General features: G+C 43.6%; 6 protein-coding genes across 12 annotated transcripts in view; 1 reads left to right on the forward strand and 5 right to left on the reverse strand.

Moving 5' to 3' along the window:
• Positions 1-130: 130 nt before the first annotated feature.
• On the reverse strand, positions 131-6,558 carry aldh6a1 (aldehyde dehydrogenase 6 family, member A1; the record flags this gene model as incomplete). The annotated part of the gene is made up of 12 exons (XM_079286682.1): positions 6,429-6,558; positions 5,744-5,785; positions 5,570-5,644; positions 5,136-5,297; positions 4,809-4,887; positions 4,436-4,738; positions 2,965-3,086; positions 2,276-2,465; positions 1,607-1,788; positions 1,309-1,488; positions 336-434; positions 131-235 (listed from the first exon to the last, which is right to left on the reverse strand). Exons 1-12 carry the CDS (start codon positions 6,465-6,467, stop codon positions 131-133), a joined length of 1,578 nt encoding a protein of 525 aa, XP_079142808.1. The 5' UTR covers positions 6,468-6,558.
• A 336-nt stretch (positions 6,559-6,894) lies between these two features.
• gstz1 (glutathione S-transferase zeta 1) lies at positions 6,895-9,352 on the forward strand. 4 transcript variants are annotated; one of them, XM_079286221.1, is made up of 9 exons: positions 6,895-7,021; positions 7,385-7,436; positions 7,525-7,592; positions 8,259-8,339; positions 8,434-8,559; positions 8,694-8,769; positions 8,849-8,901; positions 8,989-9,038; positions 9,157-9,352. In XM_079286221.1, the coding sequence occupies exons 1-9, from the start codon at positions 6,992-6,994 to the stop codon at positions 9,281-9,283; spliced, it is 663 nt and encodes a 220-aa protein (XP_079142347.1). In that variant the 5' UTR covers positions 6,895-6,991; the 3' UTR covers positions 9,284-9,352. The 4 variants fall into 4 exon arrangements, with proteins under 4 accessions (XP_079142347.1, XP_079142348.1, XP_079142346.1 ...); XM_079286222.1 differs by lacking the exon at positions 6,895-7,021 and adding an exon at positions 7,104-7,278; XM_079286220.1 differs by lacking the exon at positions 6,895-7,021 and having other exon boundaries at positions 7,287-7,436.
• A 442-nt stretch (positions 9,353-9,794) lies between these two features.
• LOC306790049 (uncharacterized protein) lies at positions 9,795-12,871 on the reverse strand (the record flags this gene model as incomplete). The annotated part of the gene is made up of 13 exons (XM_079286148.1): positions 9,795-10,024; positions 10,175-10,272; positions 10,512-10,566; positions 10,659-10,750; positions 10,850-11,046; positions 11,168-11,355; positions 11,454-11,576; positions 11,657-11,831; positions 11,939-12,022; positions 12,104-12,238; positions 12,385-12,490; positions 12,562-12,732; positions 12,810-12,871. 13 exons carry the CDS (start codon positions 12,869-12,871, stop codon positions 9,795-9,797), a joined length of 1,716 nt encoding a protein of 571 aa, XP_079142274.1.
• A 1,196-nt stretch (positions 12,872-14,067) lies between these two features.
• On the reverse strand, positions 14,068-17,075 carry tmed8 (transmembrane p24 trafficking protein 8). 2 transcript variants are annotated; one of them, XM_079287404.1, is made up of 6 exons: positions 16,945-17,075; positions 16,469-16,580; positions 16,227-16,320; positions 16,023-16,113; positions 15,562-15,855; positions 14,068-15,379 (listed from the first exon to the last, which is right to left on the reverse strand). In XM_079287404.1, the coding sequence occupies exons 2-6, from the start codon at positions 16,576-16,578 to the stop codon at positions 15,162-15,164; spliced, it is 807 nt and encodes a 268-aa protein (XP_079143530.1). In that variant the 5' UTR covers positions 16,579-16,580; positions 16,945-17,075; the 3' UTR covers positions 14,068-15,161. The 2 variants fall into 2 exon arrangements, with proteins under 2 accessions (XP_079143530.1, XP_079143529.1); XM_079287403.1 differs by having other exon boundaries at positions 15,562-15,858.
• Positions 17,076-17,364: 289 nt separating this feature from the next.
• On the reverse strand, positions 17,365-18,726 carry noxred1 (NADP-dependent oxidoreductase domain containing 1; the record flags this gene model as incomplete). The annotated part of the gene is given in 7 exon segments (XM_079286149.1): positions 17,365-17,512; positions 17,597-17,786; positions 17,936-17,946; positions 17,948-18,082; positions 18,165-18,283; positions 18,286-18,448; positions 18,569-18,726. Coding segments are annotated over 7 exon segments (924 nt in total).
• A 204-nt stretch (positions 18,727-18,930) lies between these two features.
• Positions 18,931-25,251, reverse strand: part of atg2b (autophagy related 2B) — a 14,328-nt gene continuing 8,007 nt past the window's right edge. For all 3 annotated transcript variants that reach the window (XM_079287127.1, XM_079287126.1, XM_079287128.1), the window contains 20 exons: positions 24,634-24,714; positions 24,376-24,482; positions 24,034-24,126; positions 23,872-23,942; positions 23,704-23,780; positions 23,435-23,605; positions 23,200-23,332; positions 22,912-23,111; positions 22,596-22,825; positions 22,388-22,505; positions 22,080-22,271; positions 21,901-22,002; positions 21,728-21,806; positions 21,397-21,607; positions 21,235-21,304; positions 21,068-21,150; positions 20,760-20,881; positions 20,484-20,638; positions 20,229-20,378; positions 18,931-20,136 (listed from right to left, as the gene is read on the reverse strand). In XM_079287127.1, the coding sequence (XP_079143253.1) occupies positions 19,906-20,136; positions 20,229-20,378; positions 20,484-20,638; positions 20,760-20,881; positions 21,068-21,150; positions 21,235-21,304; positions 21,397-21,607; positions 21,728-21,806; positions 21,901-22,002; positions 22,080-22,271; positions 22,388-22,505; positions 22,596-22,825; positions 22,912-23,111; positions 23,200-23,332; positions 23,435-23,605; positions 23,704-23,780; positions 23,872-23,942; positions 24,034-24,126; positions 24,376-24,482; positions 24,634-24,714 (2,676 nt within the window). In that variant the 3' untranslated portion in view covers positions 18,931-19,905. The remainder of the gene's footprint in view (positions 20,137-20,228; positions 20,379-20,483; positions 20,639-20,759; positions 20,882-21,067; positions 21,151-21,234; positions 21,305-21,396; positions 21,608-21,727; positions 21,807-21,900; positions 22,003-22,079; positions 22,272-22,387; positions 22,506-22,595; positions 22,826-22,911; positions 23,112-23,199; positions 23,333-23,434; positions 23,606-23,703; positions 23,781-23,871; positions 23,943-24,033; positions 24,127-24,375; positions 24,483-24,633; positions 24,715-25,251) is intronic.

Raw genomic sequence — 25,251 nt, forward strand, 5'->3', positions numbered from 1 at the left:
AGCGATGAAGGTGGTAGTGGTAGTAGTACCGGTAAGAACTTCAACCCCTATACACAAGTGTCCTTTAAGTAGAAGACGGGTCCAGATCTCCTGGTGTGTCAGACTAAAGATCAGCGCTTGGATGAAGTATCTAGCGTCCCATGGTGGGCATAGTGACTGCAGGACCCGTCAAGGTGGCATCTTCAGCTTTCCATTGTGAGATTACAGTTTTGATCTGTGTGTAGAACTGGACTCCCTGTCGAGAAAAAAATATATTTATTTACATCTGAACTTTGATTGCTAGATCTGTGCGTTTCTTATACATGCAACAATAGGATGCAATGTTTGTTTCATACTTGTTTTCCGTAGAAGTTCATGTCCCCTCTGAAGGATCCTCTTGACCCAGTAAAGGAGAACATAGGCAGTGGAACTGGGATGGGAACATTGACTCCGACCTGCAGAAAACAAGGATTTACCCTTTCATTTCCATAAGTGTAAGTTTTGTAAAACAATTCCCCAGGATCCTAAATTGCTAGGATGAGGTAGACGCGGCTGATGAGAGATGTGGTATATCCATGCTTTTTAAAAAACAAGCGAACATGATCTCACCAAACAAAGATAAACCTGCGGCTTATATTTGCCGGTTTTGAAAGCACAGCATGTTCTTATGAAAGGGAAGAGAAACTAAATAAAACATTTTGTTATGAAGGCAGTAGGGGCACGGTTGGTCGGTTTAGAATGTTTGAAACAGCGGGAATAGGTTTGGACACACTTAGGCCTTTTGGCGAAGGTGCGGGGAGAAAAAAAAAAAAAAGGGAAAAGTAGATGTTTGTTGCATCGAGGTTTGGAGCGAAGAACAGCACATGGCCTGCACAGCATTCCCCGACATGTGAACAGCAAACACGGGACATAACTAAGGCTCCACAGTCAAACAAGCAGGGTAACGGCTGACCTTATTTACACCTAATAGGACCTTAGGAATCCCTTTTGAGTTTAATTTAAGATTTCATCGAATACTACCAAGAAAAATGTTTCCCTGTCCCCCTGTTTTCTGTAAACAGACACATATTTGCAGTAGCTATTTGTAGTCTCTACTGGTGGGGAAGTGGGGGGAAGGAGGGTTGCCGAATGTGTGTATGTTAGGTTAGGGACAAACAAGGCTATACTTGACATGGAAAATAATAGTTTTTTTGTGTGTGTGTGTGAAGGTCTTCAAACAGAAATGCGATGTGCTCCCTAATTGAGATGCTGTTTAGACGTGACAGAGGGATGTGAATGTCTCCTTTCTCTCAAAACAGAGGAACACATTTGGAGGCTGCAGCCACTCACCTGGCCCACGTCCACCTCGTGAGTGTATTTGCGTGCAGTGGCGCCATTTGTGGTGAAGATAGCTGTGCCGTTGCCATAGGGGTTCCTGTTGACCACATTGATGGCATCATCCAGAGTGTCTGCCTCGAGAACAACCAACACGGGCCCGAAGATCTCTTGAGTGTAGCACTTCATCTCAGGCTGGGGGGGGGGGAGGGGGGGGAGCAAAAAACGTGAACATATTTACTGGCAGTTTAGTTTGAGAGTGGTTCTTAATAGTTCTCCCATGCAAATACATAAAGCAGTTAAACCCACGTACTCTGACGTTGCAGATGATGGTGGGACCCACAAAGTTGCCGTTCTCGTAACCCTTGACCTTGACGTTTCGGCCATCCAGGAGCAGTTTGGCTCCCTCATCCACACCACTCTGGATCAGACTGCAGACTCTCTCCTTGGCCTGCGGACTGATCAGAGGCCCCACGTCTGCACCAGGCTGGTCTCCTAGCAGGGCCCCAAAAACAACCAGCTATACCATGGCATTCGCGTGATGTGAGCTCATTAAATTGACACCGACATTCAAATATGTCTTTTGCTACAAACAAGCAAAACCAGGACGAGGGGCGCCCTGAGGCACTCCCTCAAAAATGGATACTTAAGGGTTTCCTGTGCACTACAAAAATAAGAATGCATATCGTAGCGAAGAGGGATAATCGTTCTCTATTTTACTCCAAATCAACGTTCTTTCTCAAAGGATTTGATGCTTTAAACCGCCATTTAGTTCTGAGCCGCAGATCTGGCCACAAATTTGCAGCAGGGCTGACTCAACGAGCACTCGCTCCCAGCTGATTCCAATGTGAAGTTACAACATGCCAAAAGGCGAGAGGTGTGGTCAGGGCGGCGTGGGTGGCCACGAGATGACTAAACCAAAAGGCCCTGGGGGGGGGGGGGAACGGGGTCTGGTGATGGGTGGGGTGACGGGGCGCGGTACCTGCGTTCACGCACAGAGCCTTGGAGCGCTCGACCAGCTCCGGCAGCCAGCGCCGTGCCTCGCCCACCAGGATGGCTGTGGACAGAGCCATGCAGCGCTGTCCTGCTGCCCCGAACGCTGCACCCACCAGCTGGTTCAGAGTGTTCTCCTTGTTGGCATCAGGCATCACCACACCATGGTTCTTGGCTCCCTACAGTACATGAGAAGCGGTTAGCCTTCTGCTGTGTGATCTCCACATTACAGCAGCTGGTTTAGTCACAAGTGAGAACATCGTGGAATTATATACAAACGACCTAAACATTTTCATATCGTGAAATTTGTTCTACATTTGAGTCCTTATGACAGAGGACCAATGGACAATCAGTGATTCACAGCTGCAGTTTCTGTTTTGCAGCTTCTCTCATCTTTACAGCTGGCAGTGAGGAGGAACAAAACCACAACACTCATCCGTTGGCCAATGCTGCCACCTGCTGGACATTTACAGCAGGTGTCAGACATTTATACACCCGTGTTTGACTCTTTTCTTAACTCACCGTGTTGGACTATTTTCTTAACTCACCATGTTTGACTCTTTTCTTAACTCACCATGTTTGACTCTTTTCTTAACTCACCATGTTTGACTCTTTTCTTAACTCACCATGTTTGACTCTTTTCTTAACTCACCGTGTTTGACTCTTTTCTTAACTCACCATGTTTGACTGGACCCTCTTGCCCTTTTTGGAGCCCCTCTCGTAAATGTACTCTCCAGCCTGATTGGAGCCAACAAAGCTGATTGCCTTGATGGCCGGATGGTCGCAGATGAAATTCACAGCTGTGGCACAAAGACAGTTATCGAAACTGTATTAACTCAGATATCCTTGATATTTCAAATAATGTGTCAAATGAATGATGACAGAGAAAATGACAAAAAAGAAACATTGAATTTTATATCCTGGCATGGATTTAGGGCCGCACCTAATAGGTATTTGCATTATCGACTAACCTGCCAAAATATTTCCTTAATAATTAGTGAATTGTTTTGTCTTCACAACGTTCTTTTCTCAGAGCCGAAACCCAAACATATGATATGGATGTATAGATCAGCAAATGAATGGTTTCAGCTCTACTTGAATGTTACATTAAAGGGGAATTAATGGGCATAGATACAAACTGGTGTTTTTGTCACAAAAGACAAAAACTTTTTGCCACATAAAAGTTAACAAGTTTTAAAATAAACTTTAACAAGAAAATGTTAAATGAATAAAAAAAAGAGGCTTTGCCGTTTGGTGGCAGCTTAAGGCAAGGCAAGTTTATTTGTATAGCACATTTCAACAACAAGGTAATTCAAAGTGCTTCACATAAAACCATTAAAAGCATCAAAACATAAGGCAAAAGAAAAGGAGATTTAAAAACAATTAAAGAAACAGTGTAAGAAATAAAATTCAGTAGTAAAATGCAGAAATGCAGGAAATTTATTAATATATTAATTGAATGTGGTTCAATTAAAGGCAGCAGCAAACAGAAGTATCTATACGTTATCAATACCCTGCAGTCATATATTTATATAAAAACGTGGGTCAGTTTAAACTGTTCATAATTACAATCATGTATCATTCTCTGGTCCATATGTGGCTACGAACAACCAAAGATCAGTGTTCAATCAGTGCTCCCTTTTAATTCAACCACAACATGATGTTCTGGTGTGTGTTGAAGAAAAGCCGCAAAACAAAGACAGAAATGCTAGCACACACACACACACACACACACACACACACACACACACACACACACACACACACACACACACACACACACACACACACACACACACACACACACACACACACACACACACACACACACACACACACACACACACACACACACACACACACACACACACACACACACACACACACACGGCACCTGTCAAAGACCAAAGGAGCAATAACACTAAAGTTAAAATATCAACTCCTTTTCCCAAACCTGCTCACCCTGATTAAGTCTGTAGACTAATAATGAACTTCCTTTCTTTTCTTTTTCTTCGTAGCCAGTGATTAGCCTTGTTTAATGAGAATCTGAAACATCTGCTCTAAATAACAGTTTCATTACCAACACTGCCTTGTATCTACACTAAAGATGCAGACAATGACCAGCTCAAGGTAAGAGACCAACTCTTACCAGCATGTTGGCCGTGGATGATGTTGAGCGACCCGTCTGGAGCACCGGCATCCTGCAGCATCTTGGCCAGCAGCATGGCGCAGGCTGGCACCCGCTCCGATGGCTTCAGCAGGTAGGTGTTGCCGCACACCATGGCCATGGGAAACATCCAGAGAGGGATCATGGCAGGGAAATTGAAGGGTGTGATGCCGGCACACACCCCAAGGGGCAGTCGGTATGTGTGGGTGTCCAGGTCCTTGGTGATGGAGGGCAGGGTTTCACCGAGCATCAGAGAGGTGACGCTGCAGGCATGCTCCACAACCTCTGCAAAGAAAAGAGATGTTGCCCTCTGTAAAGGTGCGTGCACACGTGTGTGTGAGGGTGATACACTTACGCAAGCCTCTGAATACATCCCCCTCTGCATCTGCAAGGGTTTTGCCTTGTTCCACTGTGATGGCCTTGGCAAGTTCTCTCTGGAACACAAGATGACCCTCATGTCAGTCCTTTGTTCTCAGCTTTAGATTTAATATCATGTAAACGACAGACTTAGTATTTTTAAATGTAAACAGCAGGCTCTGAACTAATGTGGAAAGGTTAAAAACGCTGATTTGCAAAAAGAAGTCAAATGTGACAGTTGTTCAACTAAATAGAATCAAACTGAACAGTGCTAAAAAAGTACAGTCTTGTTTTCAGTTGCAACTTTCTGACCTGTTTGACTTACAATGTTGTCCTTGATAAGCTGCTGATAGCGCAGGAAGACCTGCTGCCGATTCAAGATGGAGGTCTCAGACCAGGAGAGAAAGGCTCTGGAGCACGAGTCCACAGCAGCAGACATCTCTTCCTGGGTGGCTTTGGGTACACGGGCGATCACCACGTTGGTAGCCTGCAGTGGAGAAAATAAGGATCAGCCGTTTGAGTTCACCAAACCTTAGGTAACAAGGGAATCCTAGCAGATGTTTAACTAAGATATGTGGACTTTCAAAAATCTGCCGGTCAAAGTTCATCAGAAACAAATCATTGTGGCTTTGAGCCTTATCAGAGCTACTAAACCACAGCGAAGCCTTCCAGCTAAAGCCGGATAAATCTAACCCAACTAGGTGGAGGTTACCACGATGAGTGCACTGTTTCTCGATCCAGTCCAGATGAAATACTTACAGGATTGTGAATATCCAGCCATTCTGATGTTTTGGATTCAACAAACTTCCCATCGATGAACAGCTTGGTGGTTGGCTGTGAGGAGAGATGCAACGTGTTCATGTATTTCCCTTTACAGTTGCTGTTAAGTGTAATTGCAGTCTGACAATTAACTGTACACTGCGCTCAACTCACCACTGAGGAGGAGTAGCACATGCGGCCAAGTTTCAGTGGAACCTAAGAAAGAAAACAAGCAGGGAGTCTGAATGAAATCAGCAAATGCTTTATTAATCTGTCCAGACACTATAATTGTAGTTTGTTTACATAATTTGTAATACATTAAAGAAGCAAAACCAGCAGTTTTCCAATTGCAGCCTACCCTGAAAGCATGCAAGAATAATGAGCAACCACAAAGTGTGGAATAAAAAGGCTTCAGGTCGACTCATTCAGTCAATCTGACTGGAGTGGAAGAATAAATGCAGTCCAGCCAATAGACTTCTCACTCTATTGAATAGAGTGAGAAGTCTTCAGTGGTTGAAATATACAGAATAGCTGAAGTCGGCCACTTGTTTCATGCTATAAATCAGTTCATACGCATACAGTCACGCAGAATATCCTCTGAAGAGAAGAAACAAGTGAAGTTAATCCCATCTGTGAAAAATAAAGTCACTCTGTACGGCAGTTTAATTGTTTATATAGCGGTGTGTTATTGTTTTTACCACGTAAAGTGCATTTGAGTACCTTTTATAGCGCTACACAAATAAAATGTATTATCATTAGAGGCTGCAGCACATGACACCTTGCACTGATGAACAACGTGAGCTGTCAAACCTGCCTGTGTCATTTCCAGTTTTAAAACTGTAAAACATTTGAACCTTACCTTAGCCTTTAGTACTGATCTTAACGCTGTTGTCGCCATGGTGGGAATTATTAATTTCTTGAATGTACGTAGAACTACTTTCTTTATCCAACTCCGCAGGTGGCCAGCCGAGCCGAGGACAACATGACAGGGTTTAACTTGTCCATCACGGATATGTATTACCTGTAGGGCGGGCTCTGAACAAATCCGAGGCTTGCTATTCGCTACATGTTAGAACGCCCATAAAGAACGCAGCCTGATTGGTCAACTGTGGGCACGTTCCATCCAATCGCCAGTTGATGTTTTAGATAATCCCGCCTTATACGTAGAACTCGGCTAACCATTGGATGAAATACATTTCACTCTTCCATGTGCTGGCTGGAAGTTATTTTTTTCTGAATGCAACCCAGAGCTGAACTGTGGCCAAGATCTTTGCTAAAACTGGCTTTAGTCAGGCTGAGAGCTATGCCCGTGTGACATTATAGTGAACGTACAATGCTTTGCTGGGAAATGTGAAAGACATAATCGATGTCTGTTTGAGCAACACAGCTCATCTTTAGCTTAACGATATCACAGCCACAACAATGCACTTGTCCTTTGTTTTCCTTGCCAAGGTACTGTAATGCCATTGTTAGCCGTTTTCTAAGAGCGAGAGAGCGAGAGAGCCAGAGCGTGTGTGTGTACTTAATGTGAACCATATGACGGACAGATATTGCTTAGTCATGGACCGAAGAGTAGGTAGGAGGGATTTTAGGAGCACCTCCTATTGGCTGCTGGAGATGTGAAACTGTAGAAAAACGGTCTGCAATAGTTTATTCTGTCTAGTTCAGGAAAAACTCGAACAAAAACAGCTATGGCATCTCAAACTAAGGTGAACCAGTTGACACAAGGCATTTTAACTTGACGTTATGTCCATGGAGACTGAAGTGTTTTCAAATGGGACTGACCGTGGTCCGTTTTGGTCCGTTTCCATACAGCCGGTTCTTCATGGATACTTCAGAAGTTCCTGCTCCTGGAGGGTTCGCATTGGTAAGTCATGCTACATCATCTGACCACTAAGCTGTTACTTAAAGCATTTCAATGACAACAATTTCATCATTTGCATTTTGTGCATCAGCTTTTGCTCTCAAAGGTATTGAATATGACCAGGTTCCAGTCAATCTCATCAAAGATGGAGGTCAGCAGGTACAGTATAGATTCCCAGGATCAATATCAGTGCAGAAATGTCATACTGGCAATCAAGGAATAATACACACATCGCACACTGGAGAAACTTAATGATAGAATATATTTCAATGGAAAATCTAACCTCATCCATCATATACAATACAACAGAACACCATTCCACCTGGTCATCCCTGACTATGTTTCTGCAAACGTGACACCACCCATTCTATTAATATTGAAATATGTACAGTATATATACCGGTATGTATATATATATTTTTTTGTGTGTGTGTATTTTTTTACTATTGTTGATTTGTTTTGTTTTTCTTGCCGGACAACCAATTGAAACCCACGTGCATGAACATCCATATGCACACATACTTACCTGTTTTTCATGTTTGTTTGTTTTCGGTTTGGTTTTTTAAATTATTATTATATATATATATATATATATTTTTTTTTTTCCTCCATCTCAAAAGGCTCAAGGACATTCTCACACACACACTGACTATATGATATTTGCTGGCTTTTATCCCACTGTTCTTGTCATGTCTATATATTGTCTCGTGTCTTTCAATAAAAAATATTAAAAAATTTAAAAAATCATACTGTAGCCTGCATGAGGCACTGGACACTCAATGTCAATCCTATATTTGTCTCACAATTGTTCTCCATGTGCTCAAGCTTACTGAACAGTACAAGAAATTAAACCCTATGCTACAAGTGCCTGCAGTTGAAATTGATGGCATCACCCTTTGTCAGTCAGTAAGTCCCCAAACTCTTCACCCATGCAATGATATACACCATGTTTTAGGTAACCAACTTAAATACTACTGACAGTGGTTTCTTACCCACACAGCTGGCTGTGATCCAATACGTCGATGAGACCAGGCCAGGGCCTCGGCTTCTGCCCGCAGACCCAAAGAAACGTGCCCAGGTCCGGATGATAAGTGACATCATTGCCTCTGGGATACAGCCTCTGCAGGTGAGAACAGCACAGTCGCAATGATTAAGAGTCAGTCTGTAGCAGGCAGTTCCAACAGGCTGCAGGTGTGACATGATACAAAAATACAGTCTCAAGGCATATAACCTCACAATATCAATTCCTGGGTGTTTCAGAATTTGCACGTGATTCAGAAAATCGGAGCAGAAAAGGTGCAGTGGGCTCAGCACTTCATTGATCGCGGCTTTCAAGGTAGGTGGAAGCCTGTACACCCTCAGCCGTCATCACGCAACGTCCTTTGCAATGCGATTATGTACCTTCTCCTTTCCAGCTCTTGAGCCCATTCTGAAGCAAACTGCGGGGAAATACTGTGTAGGTGATGAGGTAAGAGGCATGGCTGTCATCAAAGCATGAGACTGCGTGATATACAGCAGATACTTTTCATTACTCATTGCTTTGTTTACCTTTTAGATATCCATGGCAGACATCTGTCTGGTCCCACAAGTCTACAATGCAGAGAGGTATGTAATCAGACAAGAAGAGAACATGAATTGCTGTTTAGTTACCTTTTGTTTAAATAAAACCACCCGCTGAACTTAACTCACCCTCGCATGACCCCTCTGCCTTTCATCTCCACAGGTTCAAAGTGGAAGTCTGGCAGTATCCAACCATTAACAGGTTAAACCAAACTTTACTGGAGATTGAAGCTTTCAAAGTGACCAACCCATCGTGTCAGCCAGACACACCTGCTGATCTGCGTGCATAGAATACCTCCGCAGCTTTATTGACAGCCATGCCACTTCGTACATTGTTAAATAAAGTGCTCTGAAAATGATCCCATTTTTGAGTGCCGTTACTTTCAATAACAAGAAAACTAGAGTTAAAAATATTTATTGGCTTTTTAAAATACATTTTTACTTTACCCTCAAATACATACAGACATGTGGGGGACAAAGGAAGGGGACATACAGTAATGTGTACAACATGCAGATCAGAGATTTGTTATGCAAAGTGCAAAACCTCTGAGCTCACTATTACCAGTGTGGAGGAAGTATGTATGATTATTTAAAAGACTCATACGAGGAATAAAAAGGACAACCATAAATGTCTAAGATGCAGATTACATCATGCAACAATTATAAAACATTAAAACAAACAAACAACCAAAAGGACTTTTACAGTTATTTTTCAGTCAGGCAGATGACACTATTTAAAAAGAAATGGTAAAAACAATTGTCCTGAATGAATCCCCCCCCCCCCATCCATCCATCCATCCATCACTTGTCACCAGGAATCTCCACTGTGCACTTGACCGTGTCGTTGTAGAAGGTACCGGAGCAGTCTGATCCACCAAACACCAGCAACGTGCAGAGGACGCCGACATTTTCACCCCGTTCATGCTTCTCTGCATCAGTCAGGATGGAGCAGCCAGAGTTTATCACGCTGTGTCCGGCACGAGGCTTTGAGCAAAGCACAGGAGACACCACTGGGCTCCACATGTTTGTGTCTAAAAAAGGAGAAATCAAAGCACGAGGATTCACTGCGCACAAGAGTGGATCACATGACTGACACTAACCTGACTGAACAATGATGGACTAAAGCGGATCACACAGATAGTCTTCACTATATAAAATCAGACTGAAGTGGATGTACTCACCAGTGTTGAAAATATGTACATCCTGCAGGGCTCCAATTGCACTGCAACCTCCACTTACTAAAATCCTGTTGTTTGAAACTGGTAGCGCTGCATGAAACCTGTCCAGACAAGGACATATTTTCATATATAACAATATCCTATTAAAGCCTGTCTACATAATATTTAAACCACTTACTGTTATGTCATATTGAGCTAAATAAGGAGTATTTTGTCACGAGATGATCCGTTAAAACCGATTAGATTCAAATGCAGTTCTGTCTGTCAGAAGACACCAAAAATATACAAACCAGATGGCTACGCCGAGGACATTTCTCAAGGTTTATTAGTTTGTACTCACCCTCGAGGCAGGGGTGGCATGTTCCCACACTTCACAGCTGTGTATTCCATGAATCCTTCACTCATAAAGAAATAAAAAAAACATAATATCAGTTTAAACCTGGACACAAAGTTGATGTCTAATGCAGCTACAGAATCTTCATCTTACCCAGATCCAGAACATGGAGGTCATTAAGGTAGGTAGCAGTCTTGCGTCCACCAAATATGATCAACTTCTGTGACATCAGTGTGGCTGAGTGTCTGTTTGATACAAACATGGCATCAATATTTAAAAAAAAGGGGGGGAAACTATTTGGATGACAGTAAATCTATTGTAGTAGTTTGGAAAAGAAGACTGACCCAAACCGAGGCAGAGGTTTGTCCCCCTCCACAATGGGCTGGTACCAGAGCTCAAACTCTGGGTTAAAGATGTACAGAGCATTGCTGCAGGGTTTATCCACCACGGAATAACTTGGCTGAACTCCACCAAAGACAAAGAGCTCTTTCTTATAAAAGGCAGCAGAATGATATGCCAAATGTGGGACATCCCCTTTCGCCTAAAGGGAGGTTGATTCACAAAAACAGACCAAAAAGAAAACATTTTCAATTCCTCTGCTTGAAATTTTGATAGGAAATTGAAGACTGCAAACATGTTAGTAACTCGCAAAAAAACCCCACAGTAACAAGCTTCCACTTCCAGGTCAGGGTATTTAGGATGTACAGCTCGCTGTAGCGCTGGCCCTCCCTCAGGCCGCCGTACACAAAGACCGACTTAGAGTCTGGGTCATAGGTCGCAGAGTGTCCTTGGGAACACGGTGGTACGGGTCCAGAGATAGAGGAGTTCATGGGGAACCAGAAGTCATTGTCTGGAAAGAGCACATGTTCAGTGTAAATGCAATCAACGTGCAAATGTTATAGGGCTTCCTATTTGGCCTACACAAGTAACTCAACAAACTCCACCGACCCAACTCGAGCTTCCACAGGGAGTCCTTGCAGTAGTGTTGATCTGCACTCTCCCCTCCAATGAGGATGGCGGTGTCAGGGTCACTCAGACACATCGTATGGCTCCAGCGCTTTGATGGAGACACTGAAACTAAATCCAGAGTTCTGTCAGAACCCCATTGTGTGCAATCAGACGGGACCGCAGTAGCTGTTAAGTTTTCTGACCTCTGTTCTCATTCTTTATCTGCATAGTCATTTCCTCTTTGCTGTTCATTCTGGTCAGCCTCATTTTCTTGGCGGTGGAAGCCTGGTCTGTGTCCTGTGTGAGACTGTCCATGTCCTCAGTGCTCCACGTCAGGCGGCCTCTCTTACTAATAACAGTCCGTCTGGGTGTCTTATCCTTTCAGTTGCAGAGTACATCACAGAATAAGTCACATACCCGTACACGCAGACAACAGTCTTAAGCAGGACTCTTACCATCGGCCAAACTGGGAGTTTATTTCTCACAGTGGAATCGCTGATGTCAGTTTTATCCACTTGAACGTCAGCATAGCAAACACTGTCAGCCAAGTGTGAGGAGTCCAGGGTTATCTGCAAGGCACATAATTAAAAATGGTGCAACAAACGTAGATAACAGACAAACAATTTTAACCTCATTTAACCTCATCTCACCGTTTCATTCCCAGCGCTTTGGAGTATCGTGCCGGAGAGATCAGTGGCATCCTGCTGTTCTTGGAACAGACGTTTCCGTTGAACCAGAGGTGTGCTGCTAAAGACACTGGCTTTATCTAGCGGCTGGTCACAAGTCTTTGCATGAAACACAAACAGTGACAATATGATCCAGGAAGCCAATACTTATATTGTTAGGTATATGAGATGGAGTATGTTTTAAAATATCAGTTTTCCTTAAAGCATCGACATTAACTGGGGGCAGCAAATACAAACCGTCCTACCTCTCCACACACGGTGAGAATAATCTTGCCATAAACTCCTCTCCTGCCTCTCTCTGCTGCCACCGTGACAATGTCAGCGCTCCAGTCGCCCTCCCAGGTCAAGCACCTGAATTCAAAGGGCTTTTTTAACCAATTTAGGACTACATGTTGTGCACCTAATGCAGTGCCTTCACATACCTTGCTTGAGCCGAGAGAGTCCCTATTTTCTGTGCCGGTACTTCTGCACTGACCAGGACATCTGCTGAGATTGTAGTCTCGCTGCATTTCCATTCTCCGAGACCAAAGATGACCAGGTGTTTGGGAAGAGGCAGTGGGATGTGCACTTGAAAGCAACTTCGGTTGGATTTCCTGCAGAGGGTGAGACCGCGTGTTTGAATTGTTGCGTCAGTGTGAAAACAGAATTATTATTATTTTTAAAAGCCTACCTGATGAACTGGCGGGGGGCATCACGCAGGGACCAAAGGACATAAAAATTCAACCTCCCCATGTCTGTTCAGGTCGCCTTCAAAAAGTTCAACGCACGAGCAGCAGCTGGCATTACTTTGTTGCAACCTGGAGCTCCGGTAATCACTTCTGATTGGCTGATTCGAGCTCGAGGCCGTCGAGAAAACGCACAGCTGAGACCGCAGCACTGTTGATTTTCTAATTAACCAGCTTATCCATCGTTAAACACCTGCGTGGTTTGGCTCGGTGTTATTGAACAGATATTTCTGAAACAATGCACGATTCGTACACTCAAATAACTTAAATAACAAAAAGGTATATATTTGTATGTGTTTTGTCTGATTAATGGCCTGTCAGCTAACGTTAAGTGGAATTACTGAAAGCAGCCAGTTTATTTTAACCAGTATATCGCCACGTTCATGTCTTTCAATTTTTCTGAGGGAAAAACACAGCTATATTTAAAAAAAAAAAAGCTATGTCTCACTATGTCAAGATAATTGTTTATTCACTGATATGGTCATTTCTGTGGCTGTTTGTGTTTATATACGGATTGTTGATGAATGAAAAACAGCATTTTGCTTTATTAAACAAATCATTGTTAAAGAAACATAATGAAGCCCAAAATGATTACCAATATCAATTGGTGCTTCAGTAATATTTTTGACTGAACAATAAATACACCTCCATTATAATGCAGATCATTACAACACCTCAAACTACATACTCAATTATTGGCTGACTACACATGTGTAGATAATATATTCATAATTGAGTATATATGGAAAAAATATCTGCAAAAAGTATCAAGACAATCGATAAGTTACTGCATATCTCCTGTCCACACCTTTTAGAAATAATCAAATCAGAGTCTACTGGAGTGGCATCATACAAGAACATCATGTAAAATGTGAAGGACACTAGATGTTACTCAGGAGTCTGACTGGCCTTTAGGGAGAGATGAAAATAAAACCTGGTTTCATCAGCACTTCTGTAACAATTACATCAATCCCCTAATGCCATAATTTGATGGAAACACGGGGGACCAGCTTCCTAATCCTGGATCAGCAGTGAGACTGTTATGCGATGATGGCGTCTCAAGACACATTTAGTTGAGGGACTACACACACACCATCGGCCTTAATTACATGTCTTCAGTGTCAAATGTTTACCTGCACTTCAGTTTCCAAACTCACAGCTTCCAATATGTTTGATCCAATTCTCAAATGAATCAAAAAGAAAAACTAGTCAATCTTCTCTTTATTGTGGAATATAAATTTCAGGAACAAATGTCATCATGACGTACAGTAAAAAGGTACAGTTCAGCAGACATGGGAAGCAGTAAACCAGTTGCTTTACATTGTTTTCGGCATTAGCAGTCTGAGACATCTTTGGGAACATGCACACAAGTGAGTTTGGTAGAGTCATCGATTTTAGAAACCGGACGGAAACAAAGCGACGCAATCAAAAGGATGCCGAATGCACCGGGGAGATTCAAAAACAAACACTGACCTTTACTTACACAGACCTGTGCACAAAATGCATTCGGATGAAATATTACAGCCGCTCGCTTCCTCTGAATCAGTAAATTAAAAAGGGAGGGAGGCCAACTGTAAATATTGAATCTATATTACATAATAAGAGCTTTGTGCGATAAGGGATGGCTTTTATTTGTGTCATAAAAAAAAGCACACTCTGGTAAACTGTTACCACTTGCTTCAGTACATTCAACTTCTATACCTGTTACCAACACACCACTATGACAGGAGACAACTCTGTGCATTGTATCATATAATCATATTCTCCATTATCACGCGATATAATTTGACACAGATAGAAAAAATAAGTTACGATACAAAGAAGGATAAATACACTGAACAACAAAACATAATCATCGAAGGTGTACGCTCACAGTACACACACACACACAACAAAACTAATTCTTTAGAGCGCTGCTGATTAAGCACCTGGTGAAATGAATTCTGTGCAGGTGTTCCCTGATCACTGCTACCATAGAAATGTCTCAGCTGAAGACAGTTAATGTTAAATGACGGACACTTGACCAAATAGCACAGTGCTTACACAGGGACACGGCACATTTATGCAAGGGTTCTTCAAATATCAATCAGTAAGACATCGGAGCAGATGTTGCATTCAAAAGCATCCGATTGGGACTTCAACATGCGGCGACACAAGCCGATCGTGCTAAAAATAGATATGCTTCTATTTAACCTTTTATATTATAACTTTATCTTTTTCAAAGTACTGAATCAAAAATAGTTCATCGGTCTTACGAGTATATTCTTCTTTAAAGTCTACATTCTTAAAGTGGCATCTCAGGCACTGTAATAAACTCTGTAGTACAGAGTTTTATTTCGCCATAGAGAGTAGGAGTTGTCAAACTTCAGCAGGTAAGTGCCTTCACCTGGAAAATCGTGGCTCCCCCCCTGGACGGTTGTGTGACTGTCCTGGCGGTATACGGGTACGATTTCAGCCAAGTTTGAGTTGGTTTGACTTTTGGAGCCCTTCTCAACATCTCCATTACCGACAGGCCCTGCAACAGGAATCACATGAAGCACAAAGTCAAGCACCCTGCCTCAGGTCCCAGCTGGAGGAAGACGTATAAAAACACAACTACGGTGTGCTTTGTAGATGCAGAACGACCGATATAGGTTTTATAGAATGATACATTTAGGCCGCTTTACACTCTGAATTGCAAACACCACAGTAACTAACCTCCCAGCTCCTCCTCTTCGTCTTCGTCATCACTTGACTCGCTGATGTGCACGGTGATGGACCGGCTTGTGACAGGAGTCCAGTCGAAATATATGCCGAAGCCAATGTCATAACCGTCTGTAGCAAACTCCCAGCACACTTTTTTGGCCTCGGGGACAGTGGGCACGTGGACCGTCATGATGTCGCCTCGGTACACCGTCACCACGCTGTCGTCCTCCGTTCGAAGCTTTGCTTTCAGCTCCTTCACTGCAGCAGATGTCCACGTTGTTGGGGGTGTCAGGGGCGGCATCTGGGCTGCTGTCAGGAGGCACAAAATGGCAATGTGTCCACAAAGAGCATAACGGCAACTTTGATAATCATTTATCTGGCTTAGATAAACCTGAGGTTTTTAAAGCTTGTGTCAAAAGATTTATGATAAAACAAAGCAGCAGTTTATGATGGCACACTCTGCAGGCCCTCACCTTTCATCTCAGCGGAGAGCGGACAACTCCCAGCGCTGTTCTCCTCGCCTCCTTCCCCCGCGGCCAGCTCTGCAGGGACCGCTGCATTACCCTCAAAAAAGCACACAAACACAACGCTGATATTATAGCTGAGAAATCATATCCTATTGCACTGTTTATTGCCACTCATTGACAGCTCGTCCGACACACTTAAATATGAAATACCTCAGAATGTTGCCCTGAATCCGCCTTGGTTTCCTCCATATCAGCTTGGTTTTTGGATTGGGTGCAGCTCTGTGAAAGGTCTGTGTTCGGGAGCCTGAGGAGCAGATGGTATGCCAGCAGAAAAAAAAAAGATATCACAATATATATAACCAGAGAAGACATTCAGGATGCAAGGAGTAAAACTAGCAACGCGTTTCCTTACAGTCGCTGTCTAAGCGGCACTTTCTGCAGCAACAGGCTACCTGTCCAGCGGTCTGTTGTCGCTCTGTTTGGCTGTTATTCCCGGGAACGACGAGAAGGAGAGGGCCGACAGCCGTGACTGGAGCTCTGATGTAGCTTCTAATCTCTCCATGGCTGTAAAGGCAAGACAAACGCCTCAGTCTGCGTGGCTAAAACAGATGAAACCCCGCCCCTACCAGTAACCTCAGGGAGGGAGAGACAGACGACACAGAAATTAGCCTCATAACACTGTCCGCATAAACTAACTGTAACAATAACGGGACTGTTTTAACAACAGTACGAAAATGGAAAATTAGCAGCCAACGCCGCAGGAGCGACGAGTGTCACGTTATGCGAGGCTCTACTCCAGCAGCAACCTCTGGCTTTAACTTTAGCTGGGAGGCTAGCTAGTTAGCTCTCATGAGCTAACGCTGCCGAGCAGGCAGGGAGAAGTAGCGCCGAAGAAGCTGCGGCCACACAAGACACAACTTTATCTCACCACGATGTAACGCCGGTAGTCTGGTGCAGCGACACGAGGGTACTTTAGTCCAACTTTGGCCATATCGCGGCGATCGTGTAACGGGTCCCTCTCCACGGCGCTGTTGCTTCACAGGAAAAACAGACCCGAGTTGTTCGACACTTCCGCGTTTTCTCGAGCGTTGACGAAAATCTGCATATCTCAAGCGTCGAGATTGTGTCGAAGAAGTTGTACACCATGTGTACGTTGTTCACATATTTTAGTTACACAGGTTATGTATGAAATACAACCGTTAAAAGCACAGCTGTCACAAAACACCGTTGAGGCCTATTTATTGAAAAATGAATCTTCTTGCATTATAATTTTCAAAACAAAATGTGTAACATACAAACACGCTTTACGTATAGGGCATCCTTAGAAAATATACAGTCACGTTTCACATTAGACTGTAACTGTCTGATGTGGTTTGCATAGCAGGGATTTGTATGCTGCAGAGATGCACTGTTGCATAGGTTTGCTGCTTGATAGAAAGCACAGCAGTGGTGTCTCCTTGGTCTGGGCATCAATGAGAGAAATCCAGAGGAAAGGACTTTGGAAAAAACAAAAAACGTTTGATCAGGTTAAACATGACAGAAATATATGTATAAATATATATTCTTAGTGTTCCACTCACTCCTCTGTGTGAAGGCAGGATGCACTGATGAAACTGTGTGCATCTAATTCCACAGCGTGTGGACACTTCTCTTTCAGGACGTTGTTGATAAGAGAGAGAGCATCACTGGATCCCAGACTGGCAGAGGTGCAGATATTTAGCAGGCTGTACAACACTGCACTCACCCAGTTCAGACTCACAGAAATGCCACCTGAATATGGGAATCACAAGTCAGCTTAAATGTAGATAAGGTCAAATCAAGAGTGAAGCCTTGCTGCACCAAATTCCAAATGCTCTCCCTTACATCTTATAAAACAGCTCTAAAGAAAAAGAAGTCTGCAATAATGAAACATGGCATACCGGTCATTGTAGGGACACGATGCCTCTATCAGTAAAGGATCTGTCAAAGCCGTGGTCAGATGAGTGCAAGACACATCTGCAGTGTCACAAGAGACAAAGTCATACTGTGCTTTGAGGATGAAGTTGTGTCTAAGAAGCTGAGCCAATCTGAAATAGAAGATCAAAAGAGAGGGATTCAGTGACTGAAATTCAACAATGCTGCATGTGTATCAGTGTGTACCCGGAGTACCTGGTAACGGGCACACCAGAGATGAAGCAGTACACGAGGCAGCACTTGGACAGGTGAGAGCGGAGATCAGCACAGACCTTGTGGAGGTGAGAGGGCAGACAGCAGAGGAACAGGACGTCTAGGACGTGGAGATCTTAATGTGCGATGGTTTCACCCCAGACTTTTCAAGGAGGGCGAGGAGCAGCTGTTTCCCCATGTGACCCATCCCAAGTATCCCAACGCACATGTCACTGTCTCCTGATGCCAACGAGCCTCTGTCCACAGAGGGACACTTGATGGTGCATCTGTTAATGGTAACGTGCATCAATCAGAATGACTTCGAGCAGCATTAAGTATGGTGAAAGTTATTGTTAAGTCCTTCCTGTGTGTCACAGATAATCAAAATAGACCCACAGATAAAATACCTCAGTGAGGGGACCTGTTTGCGCAGGAAAGCTGCGTGCGCGCACCCGCAAAACGTCAGTCCAGCCGAGCGTGCACGAAGGTAAAGAAATTCTTTCTCGTCTTCGGTTAGTTCGGCTTCAAAATAAAGACTGCTCAAGTCAGCAGCTACGTCCACCATCGCCTCAGAGTCAAATGTGCAAAGAGTGTATCGTGACAAGTTTCACAAGCTTGTAAAAATGTGCCCGGTCCTCTTGTTTCCATGGCAAAAGAACAACTTCCGATTTAACAGCTCACACATTTCAAAATAGAACTCCTGCCAACAAACTTCGCGTGTTATTTTGAGGATACAAGCACAACAAAAACAACAACCACACTCTACTCAGTAGATTCAACAGTTTTTATTTCCCTTTCATGCTTTTAATACAAATTCAACTGTACACTTATGTACAACACATATTATGCTGTCCACATAAAGAAGAAAATGGGCAAATCAAATGTCTGCATCACAGCATATCAAGCCGAATATCAATATTCAAACATACAACAGAAAAAACGACAATTGTGCAAGATATTAAGACTTTGCTTCAAGATTTAGAGGAACTACAATTTTGTCAACTTGAAAATGTGAGCGCAGACACACAATAAATCATTTGAAACAGATTTAAAAATGTAAAAGCAGCTTTTCAGAACAGCAGCTTTTGTGAAAAGTCAAAACATTGATCACAGCTCAAAATAAAATGATGAAAATGTATAACTAATTTGGATAGTCTTCCCATCTGTCATTATTTTGACTTAGTCACTTAATAACATAACTTTACACAGCTGTAACACATTCAGTTTCTATACTTCTATATTTGCATGAAATGTTAACCATCAGGAATATTTACAGTAAATAAAGCTCACATACAGCACATTATACACATTTAGGGTCATTACACCCATACCATTCGTGTTTGTTGACACGATTAGAGAACGTAACTACACAACTTGTAAACAGAGCTGCTTGAGAATTAATCAAATGTTGTGCCTATTTCTTCATTGTTATTTTATATTTATAACGCTGTTGTCTAGCCTAAAACAAATCAAAAGACATGTAGATGTGGCTTATAATTCATTACTCTTCATACATCCTTTGATTAAACAATGCTGATAACCATGAAGGCACTGTGAGGGAACTGGTTAGCTGACACAAGCTGAATCACAGTAGCTCAAATTGCCACAAAATGAACAGTAATGTATTTATACCAGGGCTGTATGTGCACATCTGTGTTCCTCTTTCAAAGAAAGTTGAACACATTTTTCAGCTGTTGCTTCTATGCAGTCATGGTTTCAGACAGGTACCCTATGGCAATAAGAATTATTCCTCGCCCTGCCTCCATTTCTGAGACTCCTCCTGCCGTGCGTCAGGGTGAATCTGGTTCCTCATTCCACCCAAGACATTGGAGGTGGCTTCAGTGGCCATAATGAGTGGCTTTACGACCGCTGGTGGCAGCTGGCGGAGAACGCCACCCACTGCCCCGGTCATCCCACGCTGTTCATGCTCCCTGGTGGCTGTGTCATAGATAGTCAGTGCTGTGTCTGTGATGCCCTGTGGACGGAAACAAAATCCTCATTAGGGTTTTTTTCCATCACTGTAATTGAAGTGAAAACATTGATCATTTTAGCTTTTGGTGTGTTTACCTCTTTTACAACAGTATAGGCTTTGGCTACACCTTCTCTCAGGTCAATGGGCTGATGAGCCAGTCCGTAATGGGAGAACCGTTTTACCCTCTTTGTGTCCCTCTCATCAGGCACTGGAGACACCATGTCATAGGCCGTTTCAGCTGCTGCCTAAAATGACACACAACAATAGATTCGTCAGATGTCTCATGAATTGCATTGGTATTCTGCAGACTTTTTTTGTTTGTTTTAGTAACAGTGGAACGACGACTTTACCTGGATGGTCCGCACCATCCTGTTGGTGAGCTCCAGAGCAGCCATAGCAGTAGAAGTTCCAAAGGAGGCGGTGCCGCGCTGAAACCCACGGACTATCCGGCCATCTTTCCTGTACTGCTCAATCGGGAGCCAGACCAAGTCCCTGAATCCCTGAACTGAACACAACAGAACAGAACATGCATCTTAAGAACAGGCAATACATGACACAAAAGATACACCTGAATCGGGTGTATTTCTTACACACACACAGTTTTTTAGAACCTGTATTGTACTCACCTAGTTGCACCAGAGAGTGAATAGGTCCCACACCACCCAGTAGTCCTGGAAGCTGGTTCTTCTTTATGTCGCTTAGCCACTCATTTATTGCATAGGAAAACAGCTTATCAACACCCAATAATCTGAAACACAGACAAAAATTTGTTTCCTGGGAAAGATATTTGATTTTCTGCAGGTATCACACACTTGATAGAGATAAATCATTTATCGTTGTGTGTAAAAGAAATGTGCTCCATTACTTGCTGAATCAAAGATATCAAATAATAAGCGTCACGGTCTGATATGATGCATCACTCAGCTAAACATACCCTTGTCTATAGCACAAGCGCCTCAGCTTCAGCTCTGAACAATTAAGCTGTGTCAACCCGATAATGATCCCTGCAAATGTTCCCTGTAAGAGAGCAGTGATAAGATCATTCAGAAAGCACAAATTAAATAATGTGGAATTAGTACACATGCCTCTCAGACCATGTACCTGCTCCATTGCAACATGTTTGCCATGGTAATCCAAGCGAATGGGAACCTCAGAGGTAAACCGAAACTCCCTTTTAGAAAAAGCAAATGTTACCAAACACAAACAAGCAATGAAATTATTTCCTCAAAAGGGAGTTTCCTTGTTTAGTTATTTAACGCTGACCTAAAAAAGATCGGTTGGTCTGTGAAAGAAGGAGCAGAGGCTTCATTGTCGTTCGCTTCCTCCCGGCCAGATGTGCAGAAACCATTGTGGCTCAAACGTCTCTGAGCAGGCACTGAGATGATTGGAGCCGGGTCCTGGCTGCTGCTGGCGTGCTTGGAGAAACTGCAGGTGATCTCTGGGGCAGCCGCTTTCTTTGCGGAAACACAGACAGCTGCAGAACAAAATAGTATCAGGAGCCAGTATGTTCAAGTGTCACAGCCCAGGCTCGGTGTGCAAGGCTGTATGTTTGATTCTGTTCGAGTTCAAGGCACTTGTGAAGAATGAATTTTACCTTCTTGAGCAGGCGGTGAGAAAAACTCAACTTCAGTAGCAAGACTTGTGAAGAAGTCCTTCAAGAAGAACAGTGCATCCTTCAAACAAACAAATAACAAGGCCGTCACTTACATGTTACTGAGGATGCTGATCCGCATCTTTGACAAAATCATCTGTATCAAAGACTTTTACCTGATCAATATTGAGGCGAAGAGGCATCAGGGAAACACGCAAACAGCACTCCTGGGGAGCCTGGCCTGACTCAGGACACATGTGCAGCGCCTTAACCGTCAACTAAGACCGAAAGCACACAAGAAGTTACACAAGGCGAAGACATGACCGCGTTAACGTGAGCGTGTTGCCTTCCTCACCATGTTCGAATGGGCTTTTCTGGGCATTTCCTTGCTAGAATACAAGTAGAGGAACTTGTTCATCTGTGAAGTCGCCAGTCTGTCTCGAATCTCCAAGTCCTGCACAACGAACACCTGTCGGGAGACTAGCTGGTCCGTTGCTGGTCCAGAAGCCACCTGGCCCTGCGAGTACACCTCATGCTGAAATCTCACCTGGGGAGAAGGTCAAAGAAAAGCTGGTAAATGGTGACGAAATGACCAAATGTATTTCGTTGATCTGTTCGAGAGGAACATAATAAAAATGTATTCCAGGCAAAGGGGAACTGTACTTTGCTGAGCTGTATCTCCATCAGGACGTCAGGGTTCCTTCCTCTTCCACCTCCTGCCCGTCCTGAAGCCCTGGCCTGTCTGACTGGAGTCTGAGAGGGGGAGCTATGGGGTGTAGACCTGCAAGCGGGAGACAGGGACACAAATTACACACCTCTGTTTCCCTTTGAGCACATTCTAAACAGTGTGTGGACATAGTGAATGGCTCACCCCCGGCTTCTAGCAGGAGAGGCTGTGAAAGTGCCACTCCCAAAGTCTTTCCCACCATAGAGGTGCCAGATGACAGAGATCTCCTTGATGAGGTAGCGCACCTCTGGGATGGGAAAGTTCACGGCTCCTCGGCTGGAATCGCTTCCACCTAGAGGCTGACTGAAGTAATCGTTTTTGATTTCCACAGGATCCGAGGTGAGCTGCTTCACCACTGGCTCCTGATCAAGATCCTGAAACACACGTTGCTTTCAGTGAGCCACAGATTTACAGCATGCTTGTTACGTAGCCAGACCTGTGTGAAGGAGTAGATCCTGACCCCTCCTCTGGAACCTGGTGTCTCCAGGATACAAAAGTCGTCCGTCTCTTGAGCCACGCTAGGGACAGGAGTGATGAGAGGAGAGTGAAGCATGGGGTAAGCGGGGCTTGACTCCTGGTTAAAATTCCCACTCTCATCCGGGAACAGGAATAGGTCCGAGCGAGGCGGGTCTTGGTCTTGATTCCGCTCCTCACACGCACCTATAGATGTGTGAAAAAATAGAAAATCAAGTTAAGTGATATCACTCATGGAGCTAAAACTTGAATGTTTACTGAACAAAGTCTTCACCATTCTGCTGCAGCCCTGCTGCATGCTGCCCATCAGTCTCCTCCATAGCTTCACTCATCAGATCCTGCAGCATCTGCTGCTCAGTCTCAGCGAGCAACAAGGTCTGAGATGTGGGCCGGCTAGGAAACTCCGCCTGTCCACAAACATACTCAAAATAAGAACGTACGACCAGTGGAGTTTTTTCAGTCCTACTGTAGCTGCGTAATATGGGCCTCTAGGTGGTGTCGCTGCTGACCTTGGTTCTTTGTGTGGTGCTGCTGTGTTTGGCCTCTGGCTCTGCAGGGGGGAGCAAGTCTCCATAGCTGGCGATGTACTGGATAAGGTTCATGAGGGCGGCACAGGAGTCTGAACACGTTCTGATGTGAATAACGTCGCTGGAACAGCGCAGCTCAAATCTGGGCTCCGACTATCACCCGAGAAACATGACGAACACATTTTTCAACCTTCTATTCGAGAGAAAAACGTTTGAAACATAAAGGTCGGTTGGAGACGGACAACTCTTACCAACTTTCCATCCACTACCGGTTTGACAGCTGTGATCCTGAGCTCCAATGTTCCCATGTCTACCACTTGGACATAATCTGTGACAAAAACAACAAAAGCAAACGTTGGTCAAAGCTGCATTCGAACATTTTAAGCAGTTTCTTAAGATCATCACTGAAGTCAACTTACCTCGCACTAGATTGACAGAAACAGCATTACTCTTGTCTGAGAGGAACAGAGCCGCTTCGTCCAAAATGATCCTGTGCAGAACACATTACACTCAGCAAAAATAACTCAATTGTAATTACATCGCTCAATGTTGTGTCAGCAAAACCAGTCGTCTGTTCATACCTGAGTGTTGAGGAAGAGTGGTCTAAAGAGACACTGCTGGAGATGCTAAAAGTCTCCACAACCAACAGTGATCTGAGTGGCAGGTAAAGGGGTCTGTGGAGAGAAGAACTGATTAGAATACTGTACTGGCAGCTGAAAACCAGTTTCACTTGTTGTTCTCCTTCTTCTTACTGAATATGTTATACTGTCTTATATGAAGTCTCTATTGCCTAAGAGCTTGTCTCCTTCTGCCTCTTATGAAATGTAGTTTTTGTCTCTCTTGCCAGTCAGTTGGGAGATCCGCATTTGCAAATGTGAAACGTACTTATTGCAATAAAACTCTAAAAAGGATTTGTGATTTACCTGTAGTCTAGAGAGCAGCTCCACAGGTGTAAATGTAGGGTGGTGACAGACGTAGGAGGGGCGTATCCCAACACAGGCTCATCGGAAACATTCAGAAAGTCAACAATCTGTTGATACATGAATTGGCATTAAGATTACAATTGTAATATTCTATTGTATTGTATTTCCCTGAAATGCCGTCTTAACATTTGTGTGAAGGCAAAAGAATCAAAGAGGCTGTGAAAGAGTTAGTGAATGAGTAGCTCCATACTGGCCTACCTGGTCATACCAGCCCAGGCTGGGAGAGACCACTCTGTGCTGGAGTGTGGCTCCTCTCACTCCAACAGCAACCAGAAATTCCTACATGAAAAGTGAGGAGAAAACAAAACAACAAGCTGACTGATATATTTAAACACCACTTCTGTCAAATAAGGGAAACGTTTACTGAATGTGGTTGAAACAGATGTTACAGGAATAAATCAAGAATCAACACATCACCGTGGTGTTTCACAGCATACAAATAAGTCCCCACTTGTAAACGTGTATTCATCATAGAGTGTGTGTGAAGATGGACAACATAACAGTGAAGCCAAAACATCTTGATCACGGCTTAGTAGTTGGCTCCAATATAATATAGGTCATAAATAATGCACCCTCCATGTTAGCGGGTGTGAAATGGACGAGGTGAGTTTTGGTTGGAGCATAGATCAAGAAAAATCATTCATATTGACAACATCCCCATCGACAGGAAGAAAATACTTCAGAAAAGTTCTGCTTCACAAATACACATATAATCTCTGCCTTCTACTCTTGTGAAATACTCGGTCGTTTCACATCTTAAAGCTATTCAAATGCAACGATCTGAAAATCGTTCTTTGGCTCACAAATCACTGAACT

This window comes from Melanostigma gelatinosum, assembly GCF_949748355.1.
Source record: "Melanostigma gelatinosum genome assembly, chromosome: 16".
Lineage (NCBI taxonomy): Eukaryota > Metazoa > Chordata > Actinopteri > Perciformes > Zoarcidae > Melanostigma > Melanostigma gelatinosum.